This window comes from Melozone crissalis, unplaced genomic scaffold (genome assembly GCF_028551555.1).
Source record: "Melozone crissalis strain CALT ecotype California unplaced genomic scaffold, PUWL_Pcris_2 ptg000036l_1, whole genome shotgun sequence".
NCBI classification, from domain to species: domain Eukaryota; kingdom Metazoa; phylum Chordata; class Aves; order Passeriformes; family Passerellidae; genus Melozone; species Melozone crissalis.
Window position 1 is genome coordinate 11,309,355 of NW_026535814.1, and position 20,887 is coordinate 11,330,241.

At 35.3% G+C, this 20,887-nt stretch overlaps 1 protein-coding gene across 1 annotated transcript in view; it reads right to left on the reverse strand.

Moving 5' to 3' along the window:
- The window catches only part of SPEF2 (sperm flagellar 2), a 116,405-nt gene that overhangs the window by 84,685 nt on the left and 10,833 nt on the right, over positions 1 to 20,887 (reverse strand). The window contains exons 4-17 of the mRNA XM_054283437.1: positions 20,743 to 20,880; positions 19,633 to 19,712; positions 18,588 to 18,804; positions 13,247 to 13,435; positions 11,786 to 11,973; positions 10,368 to 10,536; positions 5,725 to 5,941; positions 5,123 to 5,253; positions 4,690 to 4,906; positions 4,109 to 4,194; positions 3,221 to 3,324; positions 2,488 to 2,735; positions 1,004 to 1,121; positions 39 to 196 (exon numbers count right to left, since the gene is read on the reverse strand). Of these exons, the coding sequence (XP_054139412.1) occupies positions 39 to 196; positions 1,004 to 1,121; positions 2,488 to 2,735; positions 3,221 to 3,324; positions 4,109 to 4,194; positions 4,690 to 4,906; positions 5,123 to 5,253; positions 5,725 to 5,941; positions 10,368 to 10,536; positions 11,786 to 11,973; positions 13,247 to 13,435; positions 18,588 to 18,804; positions 19,633 to 19,712; positions 20,743 to 20,880 (2,260 nt within the window). The remainder of the gene's footprint in view (positions 1 to 38; positions 197 to 1,003; positions 1,122 to 2,487; positions 2,736 to 3,220; positions 3,325 to 4,108; positions 4,195 to 4,689; positions 4,907 to 5,122; positions 5,254 to 5,724; positions 5,942 to 10,367; positions 10,537 to 11,785; positions 11,974 to 13,246; positions 13,436 to 18,587; positions 18,805 to 19,632; positions 19,713 to 20,742; positions 20,881 to 20,887) is intronic.

Sequence of the window (20,887 nt, forward strand, 5' to 3'; positions counted from 1 at the left end):
GTTACTGAATTCTAGAAAGTAAGAGTATGAAAACTTACTTCTATCCTGATTTTTCACAATTTCTTCTATTATAATTTCCTTCACTGTTTCACACACAAGACTTTCTTCTGTCTCTGCATTTACTTTCACTAGATTGTTTTGTTGGACTGAAAACCATTTCTCTAATTTTGGCCATGTCTTTAGGAAGCCTGAAATCCTACAAAAATCATATCAATGTATGAAATTAAAATTTAACTAATGGAAAAAAAAAACATTTTCTAAAATTGATAACTAAAAGAAAAACCAGATCATCTAATTTAACACTAAAACAACTCTACCCACATCAACCTCATCATTTTAAATATAAGAAAGTTTTCAAAATTCTATTGACAAGTAATAATATATTTCTTACTCTTTCATATCACAAGCTATATTCATTTTCTAATATCACAATTAAACCAATACTGATGCGTAATATAATAGTCTGAAACAGTTAACAGTATCAAACATTCAGAAGAAAGAATTGTTCTTTATTTTCCTCTTTGTGAAAAGTTAAATTAATGATTAAACTAGTGATTCAATTTAAGTTAGAAAACTAAGTGGTTTTTGTAAATGTAGAAGTGGAAAATAACATTTTACAAAATCTCTAACTTAAATCAAGTGTATTTCACTTAAGGGCAGTCACACGTGTGACAGACCTCAGATATAAGTGCACACATAGATACACACACACACATATATATATACACAGAATGTATACACAGTTCATGCAATATATACCTGAAAACTAAATTCCCCTTGGAACAATACCCTGGAAAATCAAACACAAGAATTCTTCTTTTCCAGGAGGATTTATATTGCGCAGAAAATGAAAATACCCTTTAGGCTCCACATTATAGAAAGGTCTAAGTAAATTCTTAACATTAAGCACTGTAAGTATTGTCCTGGATCACATATGAGACTCAGATCTGTTACACACCTAACATCTGGCTGAAGTAATATTTTTGTACTTCATGTAACTTACCTATGTAGCACCTGCTCCCTGGCCAAGTCAATATTTTCTTCTAGGATTTCAGAATCTGAATTTTGATTGCTGCTCTGTTCAGACTGAGAAGCCTTTCTTTCATCAACTGTGTGGAAAACTAATATAGAAGCATATATTCAAAAAGGCAATTATTCAGACAGTTATTCACCCAAACCAAGATAATAATTTTAAGAACAAATTCAGTGTTTCTTGATTTTACATTTCTTAACTTAAAAGTTGGGTACCACCCAACACCAGCAGGGTGTCCTGCCTCTTCCTCAGTTTAAGGGCACAGCCAATTATAGCACTAACATTTCCTAATGGATGCTTTTTAGCCATTGAAATCTCCAGTTGAAGATGTGGAGCATTCCTGTGTGACTATTTCAGGCTTATCTACTCTACCAATTAGAAGGTATTTTCCCAATTTCATCCAAAGTACCTACTTTTCACAATGAACAGACATCCCACTTCATCAAAAGACAAAGTATTCTCTCTTTCTGAGTCTTCTTTAAATTTTAAAAAAGCCTTTAATTCATTAGATTTTAAATTGTTCTATTGATTCTTTCTGTCATCACATTTACATCTTATGAAATAAATTCTATGTGTATTTCTGGGATTTTATTAAATATAACCACATGTTACAAGTGTTTTGGCAGCATAAGGTCTTAAAATTAGCAATTTTAAAGTCTCTGTACATTTATCCCCAACAGATTTTTAGCAAAAGCTCTAAAGATCTTGTCCCATCCTCACTCCTACCCATACATAAAAGCCAAATGTATATAGTGCTTTAACTCAAGCTATTTGCCATCTATGCACTGCAATGAAAACTACAAAGAAGAATCTCCTCCTAATTTGGATAACACATGACATACTCATTAAAAAACGACTGTTTCAGCAAGGTCTTAAAATGTGTGGTCTGGAAGTGAAAAAGCTCTCAAAAAACCTTTGATGTCTTTGCCTTGTTTGACCAGAATTGACTTCAATTTCTGATCATTCCCTGACTAACTGAAGACAAGACAAAGGCAGTAATCAATAGGGAATTTATTCTGGCATTCTCAGGGAATGAGTATTGGCTCATCCCTCTGTCTATAATTTCCTTTTTCCCTTTATAAGTGTGTCTCCTGAAGAAAAACACTATTTACAGACACACACTTGTAATGCAGTATATTCTGCATCTATTGTAACTTGTGGTTTTTTCCTGCTGCTGTTTTATGTGATATCTAACACCACCCACTGTGCTATCTCAGCTGCAGTGAGAGTACAAATACAAGAAAGCACATAGACATGCACTTGCCCACTTTTGATCTGCCTTTGTCTGAAACAAACAGAAGTATCTGAAATAACCTGGAAGTATTCAAGGTACCATTAACAAAATGATACTGTGAGATAAAGAAATTTTTCAGTAATGCTATTTTGCATTATTAACTACAAGTTACAGATATCTGCTTGTCATCTTACTTTGTTAATAGGAGTTGGAAACTTACACTTCATGTTAGCTGCACGTTCCAGTACCAGACTGTCTGAAATATCCAATAATATAGAAACATCAAATGCAGGTGAGGTAGGACGAGGCTGGGTAGGGGCTCTGGGATCTATAGCAAGGGACAGCTTTTCAGAAATTGGATCTTTTGCTTCTACATCAATCCCTGTATAGGATTTTTCAAATAGCTTTGCCTGATTGATTGTCATTGGAAACCCCTCCACAATCCACCCCTTCTCTGGTGATATTTGGCTAAAAGGAAATGAAGAACCAGAATTACACAGTGAAATGATAGCTTAATAATAAAACTGAAATAACAGCTTGCTCTAGCCACCATCCATTCTTAATTCAGTACATTAAATTTCCTGATGCATACAGAATATGACAGATATTATTAGACTGTAAAGTAATGGATTTTAAATCAGAAGAAAATAGCATCAAGTCTAATTAAAGTGAAAAATTCAGAAACAAAATGATTTTTGCTGTCTTGATAAATAAAGATTTCAAAACCACTCTAGAGACTACTCAGAGGCATACTTTAAGTTTTCTCAAATAAATCTTTTGCTCAAGAAATAAACAGGAAAATCTATTTTATAATTTACAGTATACTAATGGGAGTAATACAACTTAAATGATATTCATGTAAGAACTTAAGTGCTAACGGCATTTCAGGATAGTTGAGACAATTTTCTGTCAAACAAGAGTAGATAAAAGCAAGCATCTATACAGTTTCATACGTAATGGCTTCCAATAGGATGTCAACTAGCAATTCATCAGGAACACTTTTTCCGTTCTTCAGCCATTTCTGTAATTCAGCACCAAGTTTGGCACGCACAGACAGCTGTGGAAGAGTGCAACAGAAGTATGCTGAGAATGTCCATAACTGTCATTAAAAAGAGTTGTTGAAAAGTGTGTGACTCCACATTTCATATAATATACTATTTATTTATTTATTTATATTGGGGGTGGTGGCTGTTATTTATCAATAACAGTTGGGGTGAGTCTACTAAGGAGAATAGACCATTTTTAAATTATAAAAGATGCCTAGTTTAATTGAAATCTCAACCTGATTTCCATGATTATACTCAAAAAAATGCCGAAAAAAACAAGATAGAGAAACTAAGGATATGAAGGCCAAGAAATTAAAATTAAGTGTTCTGATTCTCAGCTCATTCTGATATCCATTACCACTGATTACTTCATACAGCAGCACATAAATTCATTAGTATTACAAGTATTCTTTTATATCATAGCTCCAGAAGTAATTTTGAATTAGCAGTAGGCCATAGAAATCACTGTAGAATTAAGCATTTTTAACATAAAGAAAAGAAACCTTGTCACAGGAGGAATTATCTGCTTGGCTGCAGCAAGCAGAAATACATTTTTGCTAACTCAGAAATGCCATAGAAAATATCACATCTTATGTAAATGTGAGATTTCACAAAAAATATAGAATTTTAATAAGAAGTACAACTCTAAACAACATGCAGAGGAACAGATTTTCACAAAAGCCCTTTTCATATTTCAGAAAATACTTGAAGTCATGTCAGTAATTCAGAATTATGAACTTAACCACTTCTATGGATGTATTTTTATAAAGTAGAAACTAAAATTGGACTACTAACCTTGGATAGGCCATCCTGACTGCTATCCAATTCAAATTCTTCCTGGATTTCTTCCTGGGATGTATCCTTTTCAACAGGACAATTGTCTAAAATAAAGTTTGATGATGCTATTACTATCAAATTCATTATTACAGATAAAGAATAAAAGTACATGGTTTGTTATTGTTCTTTGAACAAATCAATAGAGAAGGTACATAAAATTGTTAGAATCATAGGAGCGTTGAGAAATTTAGGTTGGAAGCAACTTCTCCATGTCACCTGGTTCAAATACAACCTTCTGCTCAAAGTGGCATCAGTTATAAGGTCCGACTAGGTTGCTCAGTTGTTTACCCCATGTGAACTGGAAAACCTACAAAGATGGAGACTACACTAACTCTCCAGGAAATTTGTTTCAGTATTTGGCTTTCTTCATGGGGAAAAGGCCTTGTCTTGCGTCTAGGCAGAAAGGTAACAAAAAGGGCTTTTGCAGATCTCTCCACAAAAGAAGGGCTGGGGAAAACGTCTGCTGGGACATGCAAACAACTGAGGTATCCCAAGACCCTGAGACACACAGGAAAATCTGTGCAATGAGAAATACTTACCTGCGTTAAGTTCTGTGGTGGGTTCTGTGGTGGGTTCTGTGGTAAGTTCTATGGTAAGTTCTGTGGTCGGTTCTGTGCTAAGTTCTGTGCTGGGTTCTGTGGTAAGTTCTATGGTAAGTTCCGTGCTGGGTTCTGTGGTAAGTTCTGTGGTAAGTTGTGCGTCTGTGGTTTCAAGCTCCTCTAGATTTGGTGGTGAATTTGGTAAGTTTTCCTGGTCCTTGTATCAAATATGACAGGAAATGGATTAGAATGAAAATGACATTTTACAGAAAAAACTAGCCTGTAAATTCAAGCTGAATCTTCCAGTCTTACCTGTCAAAACCTAGAATTAAGTCAGAAATTGAGTAAAAAAATTCAAGCATGCTTTTTTCCTTACACATTTCATTCCCATCTACCTGTTAGAGCCAAGACCAAAACTAGGGAATATACTTACCTCATTTTGCTCTCCAGAACTCTCTGCTTCCTGTGATATTATGCTGGATTCACTTTTCATTTCATTATTAAGAAAAGCTTCAATGGCCTCCTGAACCAGAGTGCCAACAGATAGTACCTGAATATTGCAAACTAATACACAAAAATATTAGATAGCTACAATATGAGTTGAGTATACATACAGAGAAACTATTACAATCAGTTAAATTAATTATTTAATCTGGGCTTCTAATGTAAATTGTTTTCAGTCTTTCTTCTCTGTAACTACTTCACAGTGTCTATCGACAATCACATAGTTATCTTACTAGTCTCTTCTAAAACCAGTATCTCCAAAGAAGTTCACCAAAAGCATTTCCCAATTCTCAACAAAGAAGTATTAACATTACAGTACAATATTAATATTACTTTCAAGTTCCAGTGTTCCTAAGTTTATTTTGAAATATAACAAAGGAATGACATGCAATCAACCCCAGCAAAATACAGATGCATCTGAGGTTCAAGAATTATTAATGCAATGATTTTCCCAAACAATTTTAATTTAAGAGTGGGATTTTAACACAAATATTTTAAAGAATTTTTGGCAAACAAACAAACAACCTCTACCTTTTTCAATAAACTTTGCACAGGTAGTTTTTCCACTAAACATTTTTCCCAAAACACATCCCTTGACAGGAAATGAAGGAAATTCACGTGAAGATTTGGGTTTTGGAGGATAGAACATTTCCATCAGTCTACGAAGTATATGACCCAATATGTTATTATTAGGAGGAGGTTTGTTTTCACTGTTCTCTTCAGCTGGGCTCCATTCCCCTGTCATACTCTGTATAAATGACAAATTAGCAAATCTCAATATTGCTATAATCTTGCCTTCCATCTTTCTAAATATACATACTTATTCACATAAAAAATACATAAAATAATTAAATTTGAATAGTACTCAATAACAACATAGTTTTTAGAACAGAACCTCATTAAAACCTATAATTATGTCATAGTCATTAAATATTTATCAATGTTCACTAATAACTAGTTGAAAGACAAGTACTTATATAAACATTTTCATAGATTCTGTGATTCTGCCTCTGGATAGATGCCACAGAGAAAATACAACAAAAGGTTCATGAGTTAAGGACAGGAAGAGATCACTCACCAGTTACCACTATGGGCAAATAGACTCGAAAATAGACTCGACCTGGGGGAACTGGTTGAAATTACCATGAATCAAAATCAGACAGGATGGTGAGCACTAAAACAAATCCTACAAACATCGTCCTCCCAGACCTCCCTCCTTTCCAGGCTAAACTTTATTCCAAATTGTGTAATTCCTCCTGCCCTGCAGAACAAGAGAACAGGGAATGGGGGTTATGTTCAATTCCTCATGTTGCTTCTGCTGCTGCTTTCTCCTCAGAGTGGAACCTTCATCCGCTCCAGCATGCAGTCCTTCTCACAGGAGCCAGTCCTCCACCAATATACCCAGCCTGAGTCCTCCTTATGGGCTACAGTTCACAAATGGCTCCAACTTGGTCCCTTTCATGGGGTACAGCCTTCCATGAACACGCTGCTCCAACATGGGTCCCCCATAGGGTCACAAGTCCTGCCAGGGAACCTGCTCCAGTGAGGGCTGCTCTCTCCATGGGCCACAGCTCCTGCCAGGAGCCTGCTCCAGTGAGGGGCTCTCTGCACAGGCCACAGCTCCTGCCAGGAGCCTGCTCCAGTGAGGGGCTCTCTGCACAGGCCACAGCTCCTGCCAGGAGCCTGCTCCAGTGAGGGGCTCTCTGCTCAGGCCACAGCTCCTGCCAGGAGCCTGCTCCAGTGAGGGGCTCTCTGCTCAGGCCACAGCTCCTGCCAGGAGCCTGCTCCAGCACAGGCTTCCATGGGGTCCCAGCCTCCTTCAGGCACACCCAGCTGCTCTGCTGTGGCTCCTCCAGGGGCTGCAGGTGGATCTCTGCACCACCATGAGCTTCCATGGGTTAGGGTAGGATCTCAACAACAGAGCATGGAGCACTTCCTCCTCGTCATTCACCACTGACCTCAGTGTCTGCAGAGCTGTTCCTCTCACACCTTCTCACTCCTCTCTTCTCTGACATCTGCACAAACCCTTTTTTTCCTTCTTAAATATTTTATCACAGAGTTGTCACTGCTATCCCTGGTTGGCTCAGCCTGGGCCAGTGACGAGACCACCTTGGAGTCGGTGCTGGCATTGACACATGGGACATGGGGGAAGCTTTCAGCAGACTCTCAGAGAAGCCATGTCTGCAGCTCCCCACTATCAGAACTTTGCTGAGCAAATTTAATACAGATTCCTATATAACTTCTTTAATTCCATACCCATGAAAAGTAATTTCACCAATATTATAGAATTAATCAGTAGCTGATTTTTGTACTAGAAATTCACTATCCTAATATTCTGCATTCTAAAACTGGGCAACATTATTGCCCAGTATCACTTTTAAACCTCTGAAAATTTCATTAGTAAAGATTTCAAATACATGTATTTGCCTAACACACATTCAATAGAGAGAAAAAAAAAAATCAAACCAAAGCCAGCAACTCAAACAAGTTCAAACTTCATTAAGGGAAGGAAATATCGAGTAGAAACTTCCAGTTCATCTACCCTGAGATAAATAGAAATTTATCAATTGTATGATTTAATAGGTTTTAGTAGTAAAGATCATTTTATTGAAAATCACACTGGAAGAATGAAAGAATGTAGTCCAAAGAATGGAACACAGAACTGTACTGTTACTCTACCAGTTTCGCATCTTATAGCATAAGGAAAGTCCAGCTGTCCTGGAGTTTATGCTGCAAGAATCTAAAAGATATTTTAGTATGCAGAATAATACTAGTCCTGAATTAATATTCATTTGGTTGGAGAATATTAAACAGCTGTTTGGAAATGTGTAGACTAATAAAATTTCCCATAAGACTCTAGTTTGTCTCTTCATTTTGGGTGCACAACAAAGCTTTGAAGGCAAAGTCAAAGATTTCAGCCAGGAACATTCCAAGCAGGTAAAAAGGAAGAAAAAACTGGTTCACAATGAGACTAGTAAATCATGGTAAAAGATTGCACAGAGAATCTGTGAAATGTCTATCCTTGGAATAATTGAAAGTTGACCAAATGATGCTAAGCAACCTCACCTGCCTCAGAAGCTGGCCCTGCTTTAAGCAAATGACCTTCACAAGCCTTTAATCAAAACCATTGTGTCATTCTATAAATTAAATATTTCATCACCATCAACAGAAGCAAACAATGCTAAAGTTCTACTCAAAGATAAGGTTTTGAACTAATGTTCTGGGTAGAATATGCAAAATTCTCCTGAATTTACTATCTGGACCATGTATTGCCATAGCATACATTTTACTAGTAGAACATGATCAATGCTGACTTTGAACATGTCTACTAGAACAAAAAAAACAATTTAATTATCAGTCTAAAATAAATTTAAATTAATATTAGAAGTCACTTATTTTTAATAAGTATAAACAAATCAAGTAAAAATTTTTGGGTTGCACCCTATCCCCTCTCTATCATCTCTCAGAAAACATACTTCTTCATGTGTAATTGAAAAGACATCCTTAACAAAACCCAAATACTTGCACTATCTGAATGATTTTTCTTTAAACCTATAGGTAGAGAAGGGTCAGTTCTTTAAATTCTATTAGACCTCTAGAAAAAATTAATTCCAAGTGGAATGGGTTCCCCCACTTTTCAGTTATCTGACCCTTTTAACCAGAGGACTGTTGGACTGTACCTCTCACGAGGTAAAATAGTTTACCTTTCAGAAACAAGTTTTCAGGCATTCACATGGGAGTTATGTAATTCATGGTCAGTACTTTTGAACGAAACCAGCAATTATTCCAGCAGTACCTAATGCTAAGCTTGGTTTTTGGTTATTGTGTTAATTTATTAAGTGATTAGCCACAACTTATAACATGGTAGTTTCAAAAACTTATTCTCACAATAAAATATAATATGTAATGTGCAATGGACTGATGGCACTGCATTTTCTTGTATTTTATCAAATACACCTGACACTTTTAGCTGGTATGCCTAATGTAGGCAAGGTATTCTTGAGAGATGCCAAACTGCCTGTCCTGGGCTTTTTTCACAAACATTAGGAAAATCTCTACAAACATTGTGAGAATGACCAGCCAACAAATTTTTATCTAGAAGCAAGACTTTGAAAGAATTAGCTGTTCACTAAGGTTTTTAGAAGACATAAGTATGAACTTGTGCCAACAATTTCACACATCATATGATGGCAGTTTTTGGTTAATAATGATTCAGAAAGGTATAAGACTAACAACATCTGGGAATAAATTAAATACGAAATAATTTGAAATAGCCTGGCAGGAAAAAAGAGGCCTTAAATGTATCAATAAATTTTTCTGACATTCAGTGATGTTACACTTATAGAAGATTACTGAGACTTCATAATGTAAACAAAACTATGACTGAAAAACTTAATTTTTCATTAGTGCTCTCTGTTATAAATCCCCAACAAGAAAAAGACTGGGTATTTGCCATGATTTTGTCACATTCTACTCACAAGGCTATTTGAAAAGTCTAAATATGTAGTGGGATTTAATTAATATAACCATGAATATAATTTTTAAAAAACTGTACAACACATTTTAACCAGGAACCATCAACCCTTAATCTTTCAATTTTGAAATAACACTGATGTATTGAAAAGTTGATGAAGTTAATATACCCTGAAAAATATTCACTTGTATTCTAACAGAAGATTAAGAAAAATGTCAGCCATTTTTAATAATTTCCAAAAAAGGTTACTGTATTAAAACCAATAGTTCACTCAAACCAATGCATCTTGCTAGAAAGCTTTCACTCAAAATTGCTGAAATTAAGAGTTCGGGTTTTGTAACATTTCTGGTATTTCATTTTACTGTTTTTACTGGTTACATTCCGTTGCATTTTCCAATCTGGTAATATTAACTATATCTTTAAATTTCAATTAGCTGAAAATTCACTGCATTGCAATTAACATGTTGGTCCTACAACTCATGAAATATAATCAAGGTTATACATAAGAATGGAATTATAACTCCTACTAACATCAAATACAGTTTTCATACAAAACATCAGGCAATGAAAAGAAAATGCTTGTCTAAACTTGCCAACAGAAACCAGTAATAGAACAAAATGCAAGATCACAACATGAAGTTTATGATTTTGAAAAAGCAAGGTGTATTATCTTCCATTACGCCTTATCAGTTTGGTGTACCTTGTATTCACCATAATCTTTTTCATCTAACAGACTGATTTTATTCAGCTCTACAAGTTGTTCTGGGCTAGGTTCATCTGACAAAGGTTGAACTGAGGCTTGTTCATATATTGGTTTTCCTTTAAAAAAAAGTTCCTTCCAATCCAGCATCAGTTTAAATGGAACACGGCTGCATAAAAATGAAAAAAGGGAAAAGAAAAAAAAAACAGTTTTAAACAAAAAATTAGAAGGCTGGATATTTGGCAATATCCAATAGTGTACCCAAATTTACAAGAATTCCAATCATGAAACAAGCATATGCTAAACTAGCTATAGTTTATAATGCATCCTGTAATTATTACAGCCTCTTATAAGTGTTTGTTTCCTTTTATGACAGTTGTAGACACTTGTAGGCTTCAGTGTTTTCACAATGTGTCATCACACAATATTTGGCTAGCAGAGCTGTGTAGTAACAGTTTTGTTATTGCTACTTTTCCCTGCCCCAAAATATTCTTTCTTTTGTGCTGTAAAGCCTCCTCTTACCAAAAAAATATATAGAATATTTTTTTCTCAAAGTCAAAATTAATTCAGAATTATATGAATTAAACTTTTTCTTTAGTTAGTAATTTCACTAAACTATGTGCCTAGGTTGACTATTTTACCACATACTAAATAAGCCTAAATTTATATAATTTCTATTAAATAATCATGTGTATTTCATATTGTTACACTTTTATTATTTTAACATAAAATTACACTAAAAAGCAATAAGATTTTGGCATTTTCTAATACTGTAAGTCTAAACCCACAGTCAAATCACTGAGTATTAATGAAAGAACCACAGCAGTAACTCCCCACTCCACAATATTTGAAACACTTCTACAGCATGGGCACTTGGAGATTACTGCCTTTGTAGGACCTTCTCAAAAACCCTGTGTAATTAGGGCATGTCAGAAGAGGGAATCATAGCATGGAGGACTCAGGAGAACCTGGGCTCAGTTGATGTATTTTGGACACTCCAGGCAGCATATATAACTTGGGAAATTCATCCTGTTTGTATTATTCTGAGGAAGTGTTCACCTAGTGAAGCAAACTAGGATGAGATGAGCACCATTCAGTTTTAACTTTTAACTAAGGAATTTGTTAATAAGAAAGGAAATCAGCAGTTCCACAAACTGTGGCCCTAGTGGATTTTGGTCTCCTAAGAATTCAAGTCAGTTGAGTTTTCAAGAAATCATGCTAAGGCTGTAGCATTAGTTCACTCTGAATTACGCACCAGTCAATCCACACACAAAAATAATGCTACCATTCTCACATTCAAACTAATTTCAGCTGCCATGTAAAATATCTGAGAACTACATAATTTGCTATAATGCTTAAACCAGTCTGATTAATGCAGCCTAACAGCTGTTAGTTTTGCCTAGCAGCTACATACTCACTTGTTCGTCAGTTGACGATATTCTCCTACTTTTGTCGATATATCAATGATTTGGTCTATCATTTCCCAACACATAGAATAATGCTTTTTATAGCGTGCCTGAGCTCTTTCAGCAGCAATTTTCTCATGGTATTTTCTTTCTCTGGTTATTTGTTCTTCATTATCAATAGTTTCTTGCTTTGCAAGAGCCTAGAATTGTTTTTAAGGAAAAAATTTGAGACTGCAATGAAAATGAAAGTGCAGAGGTACACAGTCCCGAAAATGAAAACTAACTTAAGAAACAAGAACAGCTTGATTCTCACCAGAGTTGCACAGCCAGCAGGCAGACTAACACATAAACAAATCTAAGCATTTTTATTCACTCTGTAAATTCCCATTTGTTTGCTTTCTAAAATAGAATAAAATAAAGGAGAAGCCTATTACTTCTTTTATGAATAACAGATTAAGACATATTCAGTCCTTGAGGGCAGTGAAATTGCAGCTTTCAATGTAACAACCAGTTTAGAACATGTAATTTATCTTACTAGAGTCTGATCTTCAAATAATTTCATATTATTGATGTTGTTCAATCTTTGAAAGATTTCTGGTCATGGTAGAAAATTATCAGTAGTTCCTGTAGTGGCATGCTCCATCACCACCCCCTGTGGTGGGGGCTGAAAGCATACTTAAAAAGATGATGTGATCAAAAGCTATAGCTGCTGATTACATAGTATTCCACCTGTGTTGTAGGATTTGTATTTGCTGATCGTTTTTGACAGGAGAAAAAAAATTCTAGTATTACATTATGGCCTACCATGAGCATAGCACTTGGCAGTTTTCCACAGAATTATAAGTCATTTTGATCAAATTAAAGCTTCAAAGCAGAAATTAGTGCTCATGAGTGAAACTACTCCAGCATTTTTCAAAAACAAACTTTAACAGATCATATCTAAATGAAATTAAGAACATGATTCCTGAAACGGGAACTTAGGTTATTGTCCAGTTGCCTCTGTGAGACTGTGCCTTTTAAAACTCAGCACACAGAGAAGTCTTCCTATGAAGACATTACAATCAATATGGAAGAAAAATCAGATTTTCAGTTCCTCACCTTTATCCCTTAATACAGGACCATGGAACAATAGAATGGTTTGGGTAGGAAGGGACCTTTAGAGGACACCTAGTTCAAACCTGCTGCCATGGGCAGGCCCAGCTTTCACTGGATCAGGTAGATTAGCTGTTCTTTCTCACTGCAAAATTCCCCCAGACTACTAACACAGTACAAAATGCACTCAGTTCCACAGTTACAGTTACATCCTTATTGCTTATAGCTGTGACTTCAAACAAGGACAAAAGAATATATTTATCACTAAATCATCATGTCCCCAGAAAAGTCCTGAAGTCTAACAGTTAGCAACACAAATTCCATTTTGTAACAGGAAGGTACTCTAGCACTCCTGCAGCAATTCACAGATCAATCTTTTACCGCTTCTCTGTCAAGGGCTTCCTGGAACTCCTTCCGCCGTCTTTCTTCATATTGCTTTTCCCTGAAAATTCTGTTTTGCCTTATCACCTCTTTTTCATGCCGAACATGCATGAGTTGAGCAGCAATCCTTCGCTCATGCTGAGATTGTTTCATTAGCCTGTAAATGAGCTGCTCCTCCCGGTAAACCTTCTAAAAGATAAAAAAATAATAGTACTAAGCACAGCTGATAAACTATTTCCTAGAAAACTCATCAGTGTCTAATATGAGAAATAGAAATGCTGTCATATAATGGCATTCACCTACTTACATGGGACATAAATTCAGAACAACATTAATATCTATTTATTGGTACAATTTGCACAAACTATGTAAGAATTCAAAATATGTCTTAACTGAGATACCCAGTAAAAATACATCTGGTCAGACTAACTCCATTTTAATGTAGTTATTTCCCATGTGCAAAGAAACTGCAGCATATTTCAAATAACAGCTTCTTATCTGAATATATACCCTTTCTTCAAATCATTAATTTAACCCTGTTATTCACCAGTCCTATTCTCAGCCATAATCTTCAGCATCCTTGAGCAATCTATTTTCTACAGATTTGAAATTTTTTCTTCTTCTGGGGGAATTGGGTAATTATATTCTCCATTCTTCCCTATTCAGCAGGTTGGGACTATGAGGAAAATTTTTTCAAAACCAGGCAAAATACAAGACTTCTGGGTCATAGTTCCAGTGTCCTTACTGGGACATGAAAATAATATACTATGCAGTACAAAAGGAAAATCATTCTGAGCTATTGCTTGAGATGTGGTCTGTATGCACAGACATTTAGAAGGCTGTGAGTTGTTATTTTTTAAAGTATTCTTGAAACATAAAAGTACCTTTTCACTGTTACACTTCTCCAGACTCTTCTTGGTATCTAAACTAATGCTTAATCTAACATCAAGTTTTGCCTTACTATCACAGTCTGAAACTCTTTTTGAGTCCTGAACAAAAACATCAGCTTGCCTTATAAATACCAATGCTACAGCAGAATTCTAGGGGAAATTTCTGATTTGCTGAATATTTGCTTCTGATGCATCAAAACTGCTATGAAATGTACTCAAATTTAAGGACTTAAATTGGGATCTGATTTGAAGATCTCAAATTCATTCTCCTAAAAACAGTGGCACAAGTAAAGTCAGTCAGTAATAATTAAAAAAAAAACAAAACAAAAAATAAAAAACAAAAATACACCAAAATAAAGTATCAAAATAAAGTATTTTCTTTCAATCTGTTTTTTTCATCAGCTGTCTGTGACAGAGAGGGCAAAACACCTTATGTAACTTCACCTATAAATGAAAAATCCAACTTGATTGTATATGACATTATCTATGAAAAAATTCCATGAAGAGATCTATATCTGTCCTACAGAATGGAGCCAGGATACCTGTAATAGAATTCTAATGCAAAGCATGACTGCAACAGTTGCAATAATAAGAGAAGAACTTTCTAAATAATTTAGATATTTAATGCTGATGGTGGGGAGAAGCTAAACAAACAAACAAGCATGTAAATCTCTTTCCATAGTTTTTAAGTTCCTTTCCCTAGAAATAAGTACCTTCTAATTAAATTCTGGTGACTTGAAAATATTAAGCTACTATAAAAATATCTTAATATTTTCCTTATTTTAACCAAAATGTGGGCTTTGCCCTCTGCTTTCCTAGTACTGAGTCTCAAGACAGTCCCCATTAAAAATGGGCACTCATCTCAGCCCTTAATCATAGAGTCCTTCACCTGGATGCTATATTATCTCTCTACAAAACCTTCCACTAAATAAAGACGTCATTTCAAATATGTCTTTTTTTGTTCTTTATCTGTAGCATACTATTTGTAAATTGTTTGTCTATGGAGGGAATTATCATCATACATCCAATGGAAAACAATGCAACAATGCAGTCATAACAACTTCACTCCCTGTGTCACTTAATACAGCTCAGGTGATGAAATTTTCCAATATTGCAGCCTACTGAAGAGTTAATCTGTCCATTTTCTCTTACCTTCATGAGCTCAAGGCAATAACAGGAGGTACAGTGCCCTTTTCTGCCTCAATTCTATCCACTGTTTCATGGTACTTAGTATTTCAATTAAGATTTCAAAGAAGAGCAGAGGTTACACAATTTACTTCCTATTGCAAGTAAATATCCTTAATTTTTTTCATTAGTTGCTGCTTACCCTCAACTACAAATTATTACAGCAGTAATAAGCCTTCACTAGTAGAAAACAGATGTTAAATTCCTTATTGGCAGGGAATTGAAGGAGCCACCCCCTAACAGAGTGCTCAAACCCTAACGTGTCATGCTCAAATCATCAACTGAATGGTGCAAATTGGTCCACTGAGAAATTAAAACACCTTCTCTAGGTGAATTTCCTCTTCATAAAGGAAATTGGAAGATGCTCCTTTAGAACACTTCACAGCAGACAAAACAGATTTTCAGTGAGAAAACTGAAGAGAACTTCAGTATTTTAAGTGATCAAATACTTTGTCAAACCCACTAGGCCTAAAGAGAGTCAGTAGGAAATTCTTCAGGAACAAGAAAAACAGAAAGGCAATTAATTCAAAACTTCACAACAGACAAATAAGGATTCAAAACTCCAAACTTGTACTTTCCAAAAGGATCCTCATTGGATGGAGGAGTGCAGCATTAGTAGCTATCTTTCACACAAAAAGTAATGCAGAAAGTACTCAAGCCAAAGGCTGGAAAGTTTTGAAACTTCTGAACATACAAGGACAGAAAATAAAAATTGTAGAAAAAGTTTGTGACCTAACATTTTCTATCAGCATCTCCGGAGAACGGAGAACTGTGAAGTGCTGGAAGAAATCATAAATATCACAAATAGGACAACTTAGTAATACTTTGAAAAATTACTACTAAGAAAGCATAATAGACGCTTTTTCAGTTTACCTACTTAAGACAACAGTGGCATCCAGTGGCCAAACATTAACGTGTTTATGTTTTGTGTAGTTCATACATAGTTACTATATCATGTTCTTCTATTTTTCTATTTCTTTGTTTGATTTACATAAAGGTGAGACATTTCTGTGCTGTTGTGCAGTCATAAATGACCATTTTATGACAAAAACTTGGAGCTTAGCACACACAAATCTATTGGATTGACAAGTAATAAGGTAGTAACAATTTGTTTCTCCTCCCATTTTCACATTCTCAATATACTGCTGATAGTAAATTATGTCTGATAATTTTTTTAATCAGAGACATAAAATCTGAACAGACCATTAAAAATAGCATGTACAAATCACCAATAATTGAAATAGTGGAGATAAAGGTTCAGTTGGCATGAAGACACAACTGTCAAACACTTTCAACACTTGCCTATGAAAATCTGACTGGCATCATGCTGTGCTCCACCTAGAGTACGGTCATGTAATTGTAAAGTATTTTCTCTCCAAAGCTCCACCTTGCAGTGTACCAAAAAACCAAAAAATTGAACAAGATTATTTTAATAAACTTTTATAAATATGAAAACACATTACAGCACTCTGAAGGGATGAAATTCCTTCCACTCTAAATGATCCCATGCCATGTTCACGATTTATGCAGTGGAGCTAAAACTCAGACCTGAATGCACATAAACAGCTGCAATTTCAGTCAATAAACCCTTTCTGGTTCAATACTTAATAGATGGAAAAAGCAATCTTGAACTGTTTTATATATTCATTCATTTTTAAAAGAAAATACTTCTGTTTGCTTCCCACTTCTCTTAAGTAACATCTAATGTCTGAAATCTCACAAAGTTCCAACAACACAGTTTTTCTCCTGTTAATTTAGGACCAAATTACCACTAAATATATTCTCTGATATGGTCAGATTACTGTTTCAGTCAAATGCTAATTTGTCTCTCCTAGTTCCCGCAGTCTGGGATTTCAATCGTTCGTACAGCAAAGCTGATTTTTCTTCCTGGGAAGCAAGGAACACTATTGCTAGTTTTCACTTGATTTGGAGCCTCTCTGGAGGCAGTCTGAGCTGCTGTATCCACCAAGTGCTCTGGAGGCCGGTAGCCACAGCTGTTAGAATCACTGGTCCACACTGCAGGGGCTGCAAGAGCTGAGAGTGCTTAAAGAGCCAGTTTTGGGACTGCGGTGATTTCAGACAGGTGGGTTGCAAAACTTGTTCATGGCCTATGCGTATCAACAAGAACGTGATATAAATCTCTTTGAATAAGAACTCTGAGACAGGATTTATGTAGAGATGGACCTTTCCAAGTCACTACTAGTGTTTTTCAAGAATATGACTGTGATAGACATTGAGCAGCACCTAACTTCTAGATGTTTATCCCAACAAACTTTTTCTTAACATTTCCAAAAAATTTCCAGACATTAGGTGTCAAGGCTCTAACAGTATATATATATATATGTGCGATAACTCATATTTTCAGAGATACTGCACATCTGAAATGCTGCTATTATGAGATATCATTATTACTAGTATTATTAGTATTAGCAATAGAGATAGGCTCAGCAATATATGTTCAACACATATAAGAAACTCACAGGGAACTACTAAAATAAAAAATAACAGGAAATAAAAAAAAACCCAATAAGTTACAAGGCTGTGTTTTGATAGAATAATTATAAAAGAGACAATCTGTGAAATCAGTAATCTAAAAGCTGCTTTTTAAAGGAGTAATGTGTGAAGAACCATAAAAGCCTTGTGCTTTATGGGGCAGGATTTAAATGCAATGATCTGCAACATTCATTTTTAGACACAACACAGACATTCTCCAGAGACATATCTTGTATTTCATAACACATCAAACACCAAATATCTGACCTGCAAATAAAATTTTGATTCTTTATATCACCCAGCACAACCATTTCAGAATTCATGAGTCCAGATCAAAACCTTCCTATGACACGTTTGTAAATACAGGTTTTCAAACAAAGAATGCTATATTTTGTTGTTTTTAAATAAGAGACTTCTTTAGAACCAGTATACATTTTGATAGCAGAGGCTATCCAACTTTTGGGGGAGGGAGGCAAGGAATAGAAGGCAGGCCTGCAGTAGATTTTTAACAATCTTTTTTCTGCTGCCCTAATTTCATTCTTTTAAGTTTAGTACTATGGTGTATGCCATAAAGGTGGTGATGAAGAACAGCCAACCTTGCATATTTTTCTGAGATTAACATAAAAGAGATATTTAGACATAAGTGTGTACAAGTCCCTTTATCCCCTTCAAATTTTATTTAGCCAACAAGTACTTGTTTCATATTTGTAAGCACATTTTAGATTACTAATTAAATGCACATGGACTATGTATTTCAGCATACAATTTCCCACCTCTTGAATCTCATGTATTGCTAACTGATCCACTAGCATTTTTCGTCGTCTCTTTGCTCGTTGCTCTCTAGCGAATGTATCTTCCTGTACACGTTTTTGAATTTTCCTTAAATATTCATCCTCTGAATAAATATTTAACAGCTCAGTTCTTGTCGCTGGTATAGTTTCTAGATTTGCTTCTGGAAACTTCTGTGTTTGCAATAATTCTTGCATATCGCTGATTGAAGAAAAGAAAGATTGGAATTAGCATTCTTATGGGTCTTTTCACACAGGTGCCTGTATAGTTATGTGTAAGTCTAACAAATGTAGAACATCTCTCTGTGGGCTCTGTGGCTACTTCCTGACAATGTCCACTAGGTCCAGAGGATGCTTTCAGCACTGACTTGGGCCAACTAATCATTAATTTCTTTGTCAATGCAAAGCCAAATTCCACAGAAACAGGAAATTAGGATGGCTCATAGAATGCCAAAGAAACTTGGGTTACTCCTCAATATGGCCATACACTCTGAGTAGTTTTGCAGCTATTAATCACAAGTTTACACATGGAAATATCCACAGCAGTATGCAAGAGTGTTACATCTTCTGAGTAGGGCATGTATATTACCAGGGAGGGCAGAATGAAAATTACTGGCAATTAATGAACAAATAAATCAACATACAGATAAGTTTCAGGATAAAAGTTACTTCTTTTCCCTTTGGAACGTGTTACTGTGTATGCAAATTCACAACCATTCCTATCTTGCTGCAAGCGTAACTGACCTTACAGACCCAATGACTGAAATGAACAGAGAAATTACTTTTAAGCCTTTCCTTGCTGCACACATGGCAAAAAGTAGTGAAGGAAGCTTGAGCTCTCCCTACTAACTAAAGGTAACTTCAAGACACTGCAACTGTGTTGAACCTGAAATCAGCGCTAGTGTGGAATTCACTCAAAGGATAATCACAGTTTAAACTAAAAGAAACATTATTCTTTAAGTAGCTGTCCACATAGCAGACACCCAGCAGATCCTGCCTATTCTTAAAAAATTTGGTATCCAAATGTTACCTGTTGGTCACATGGCCATGTACTGCAGAGACATTTCCTGTCATAGACTTCTCAAACTTTTCTATCTCCTTGTATACGTTCTGAAGAAGTAACACAGAATTTTATGTTTCCTTTCTCTTCACAAAGCAGGTTGAACAGAACAAGTACTAGGGAATCACTTTTACGTCATGTTAGTACAACAGAAATGCTTACACTGAAAATATTTTAAGCATCAGCTACACCAAGAATAAAGGCAAGATGATTTCCACCTTTCACCTTTCACTTCCTTCCCCTCTTCCTCTTTTCTAGCTACACCTGCTTCTACCAGCCAGAAAATCTAGAATTTTGCAGCTGTTCTTTCTGCAGGATAATTCTGATTTTGCATAGGGCCCTAGCAGAGTATGTAATTCTCACCATATGGGGATTTGAAATAAAATACTCTGGAATATGATCTCATTTAGTAACTTGAATGTAACCCTAATAGTTATTCAAGTAACTGTCTTACTACAGGTTACCAAACTTCAGATTTAAAGACACCTGCTACTGTTGCCCAGTTGTAAAAAGCAATAATAGTTGCACATCTAATGACAATACAATCCATGAACTTGAATTACAATCCATGAATAATTTTTTTTAATTACTAGATAACGCAGAATTTTTTTTTTAATTGCTGCATCTCTCTTGGTTTTATTTAAGGTTATTGTCAATTTCAGCTGTTACTAGCATTTAATAAGCAGACAGTGTTATAGTGTGTTATAGAACAGTTCAAACATTATGGTGCAAATTGTTATCATGCACAAATCAAAATGGAACATTGATGTTTTCATTTAATGTATTCTTTCTAGTAGACTCATAGCTACTATTGGCAATCAAATTACTACCTATCTATTTCTCCTACATCAAAACATTTCTCTATTTCTCTTACATCAAAACAATTCTTACTTAAAAAAACCTACAAAATCATAATTGTATAAATATTCAGCCCAGGTTTCACTGGTTGAATTGATATCATTTCGACAGTCAGCAGCTTTTGAATGGTGCAAGTACAGTATTTGTAACCATAAATGTTCCCAGAAATTGTGGTGTTTGAGTTAATGTAATTAGCATTAAAATAGTATAGATGATAATTACCTCTGCTTCCCTTTTCTTCTTTAAGATTTTTTTGGCTTCAGAAAATTTTATGGTGGGTCTTGATGGTTGTTTTTGAATCTGTATAGCAGCTGTTTGAATCCTGGCCATTATTTCATTCTGTCTCCTTCCTATGTAATGCTGATAT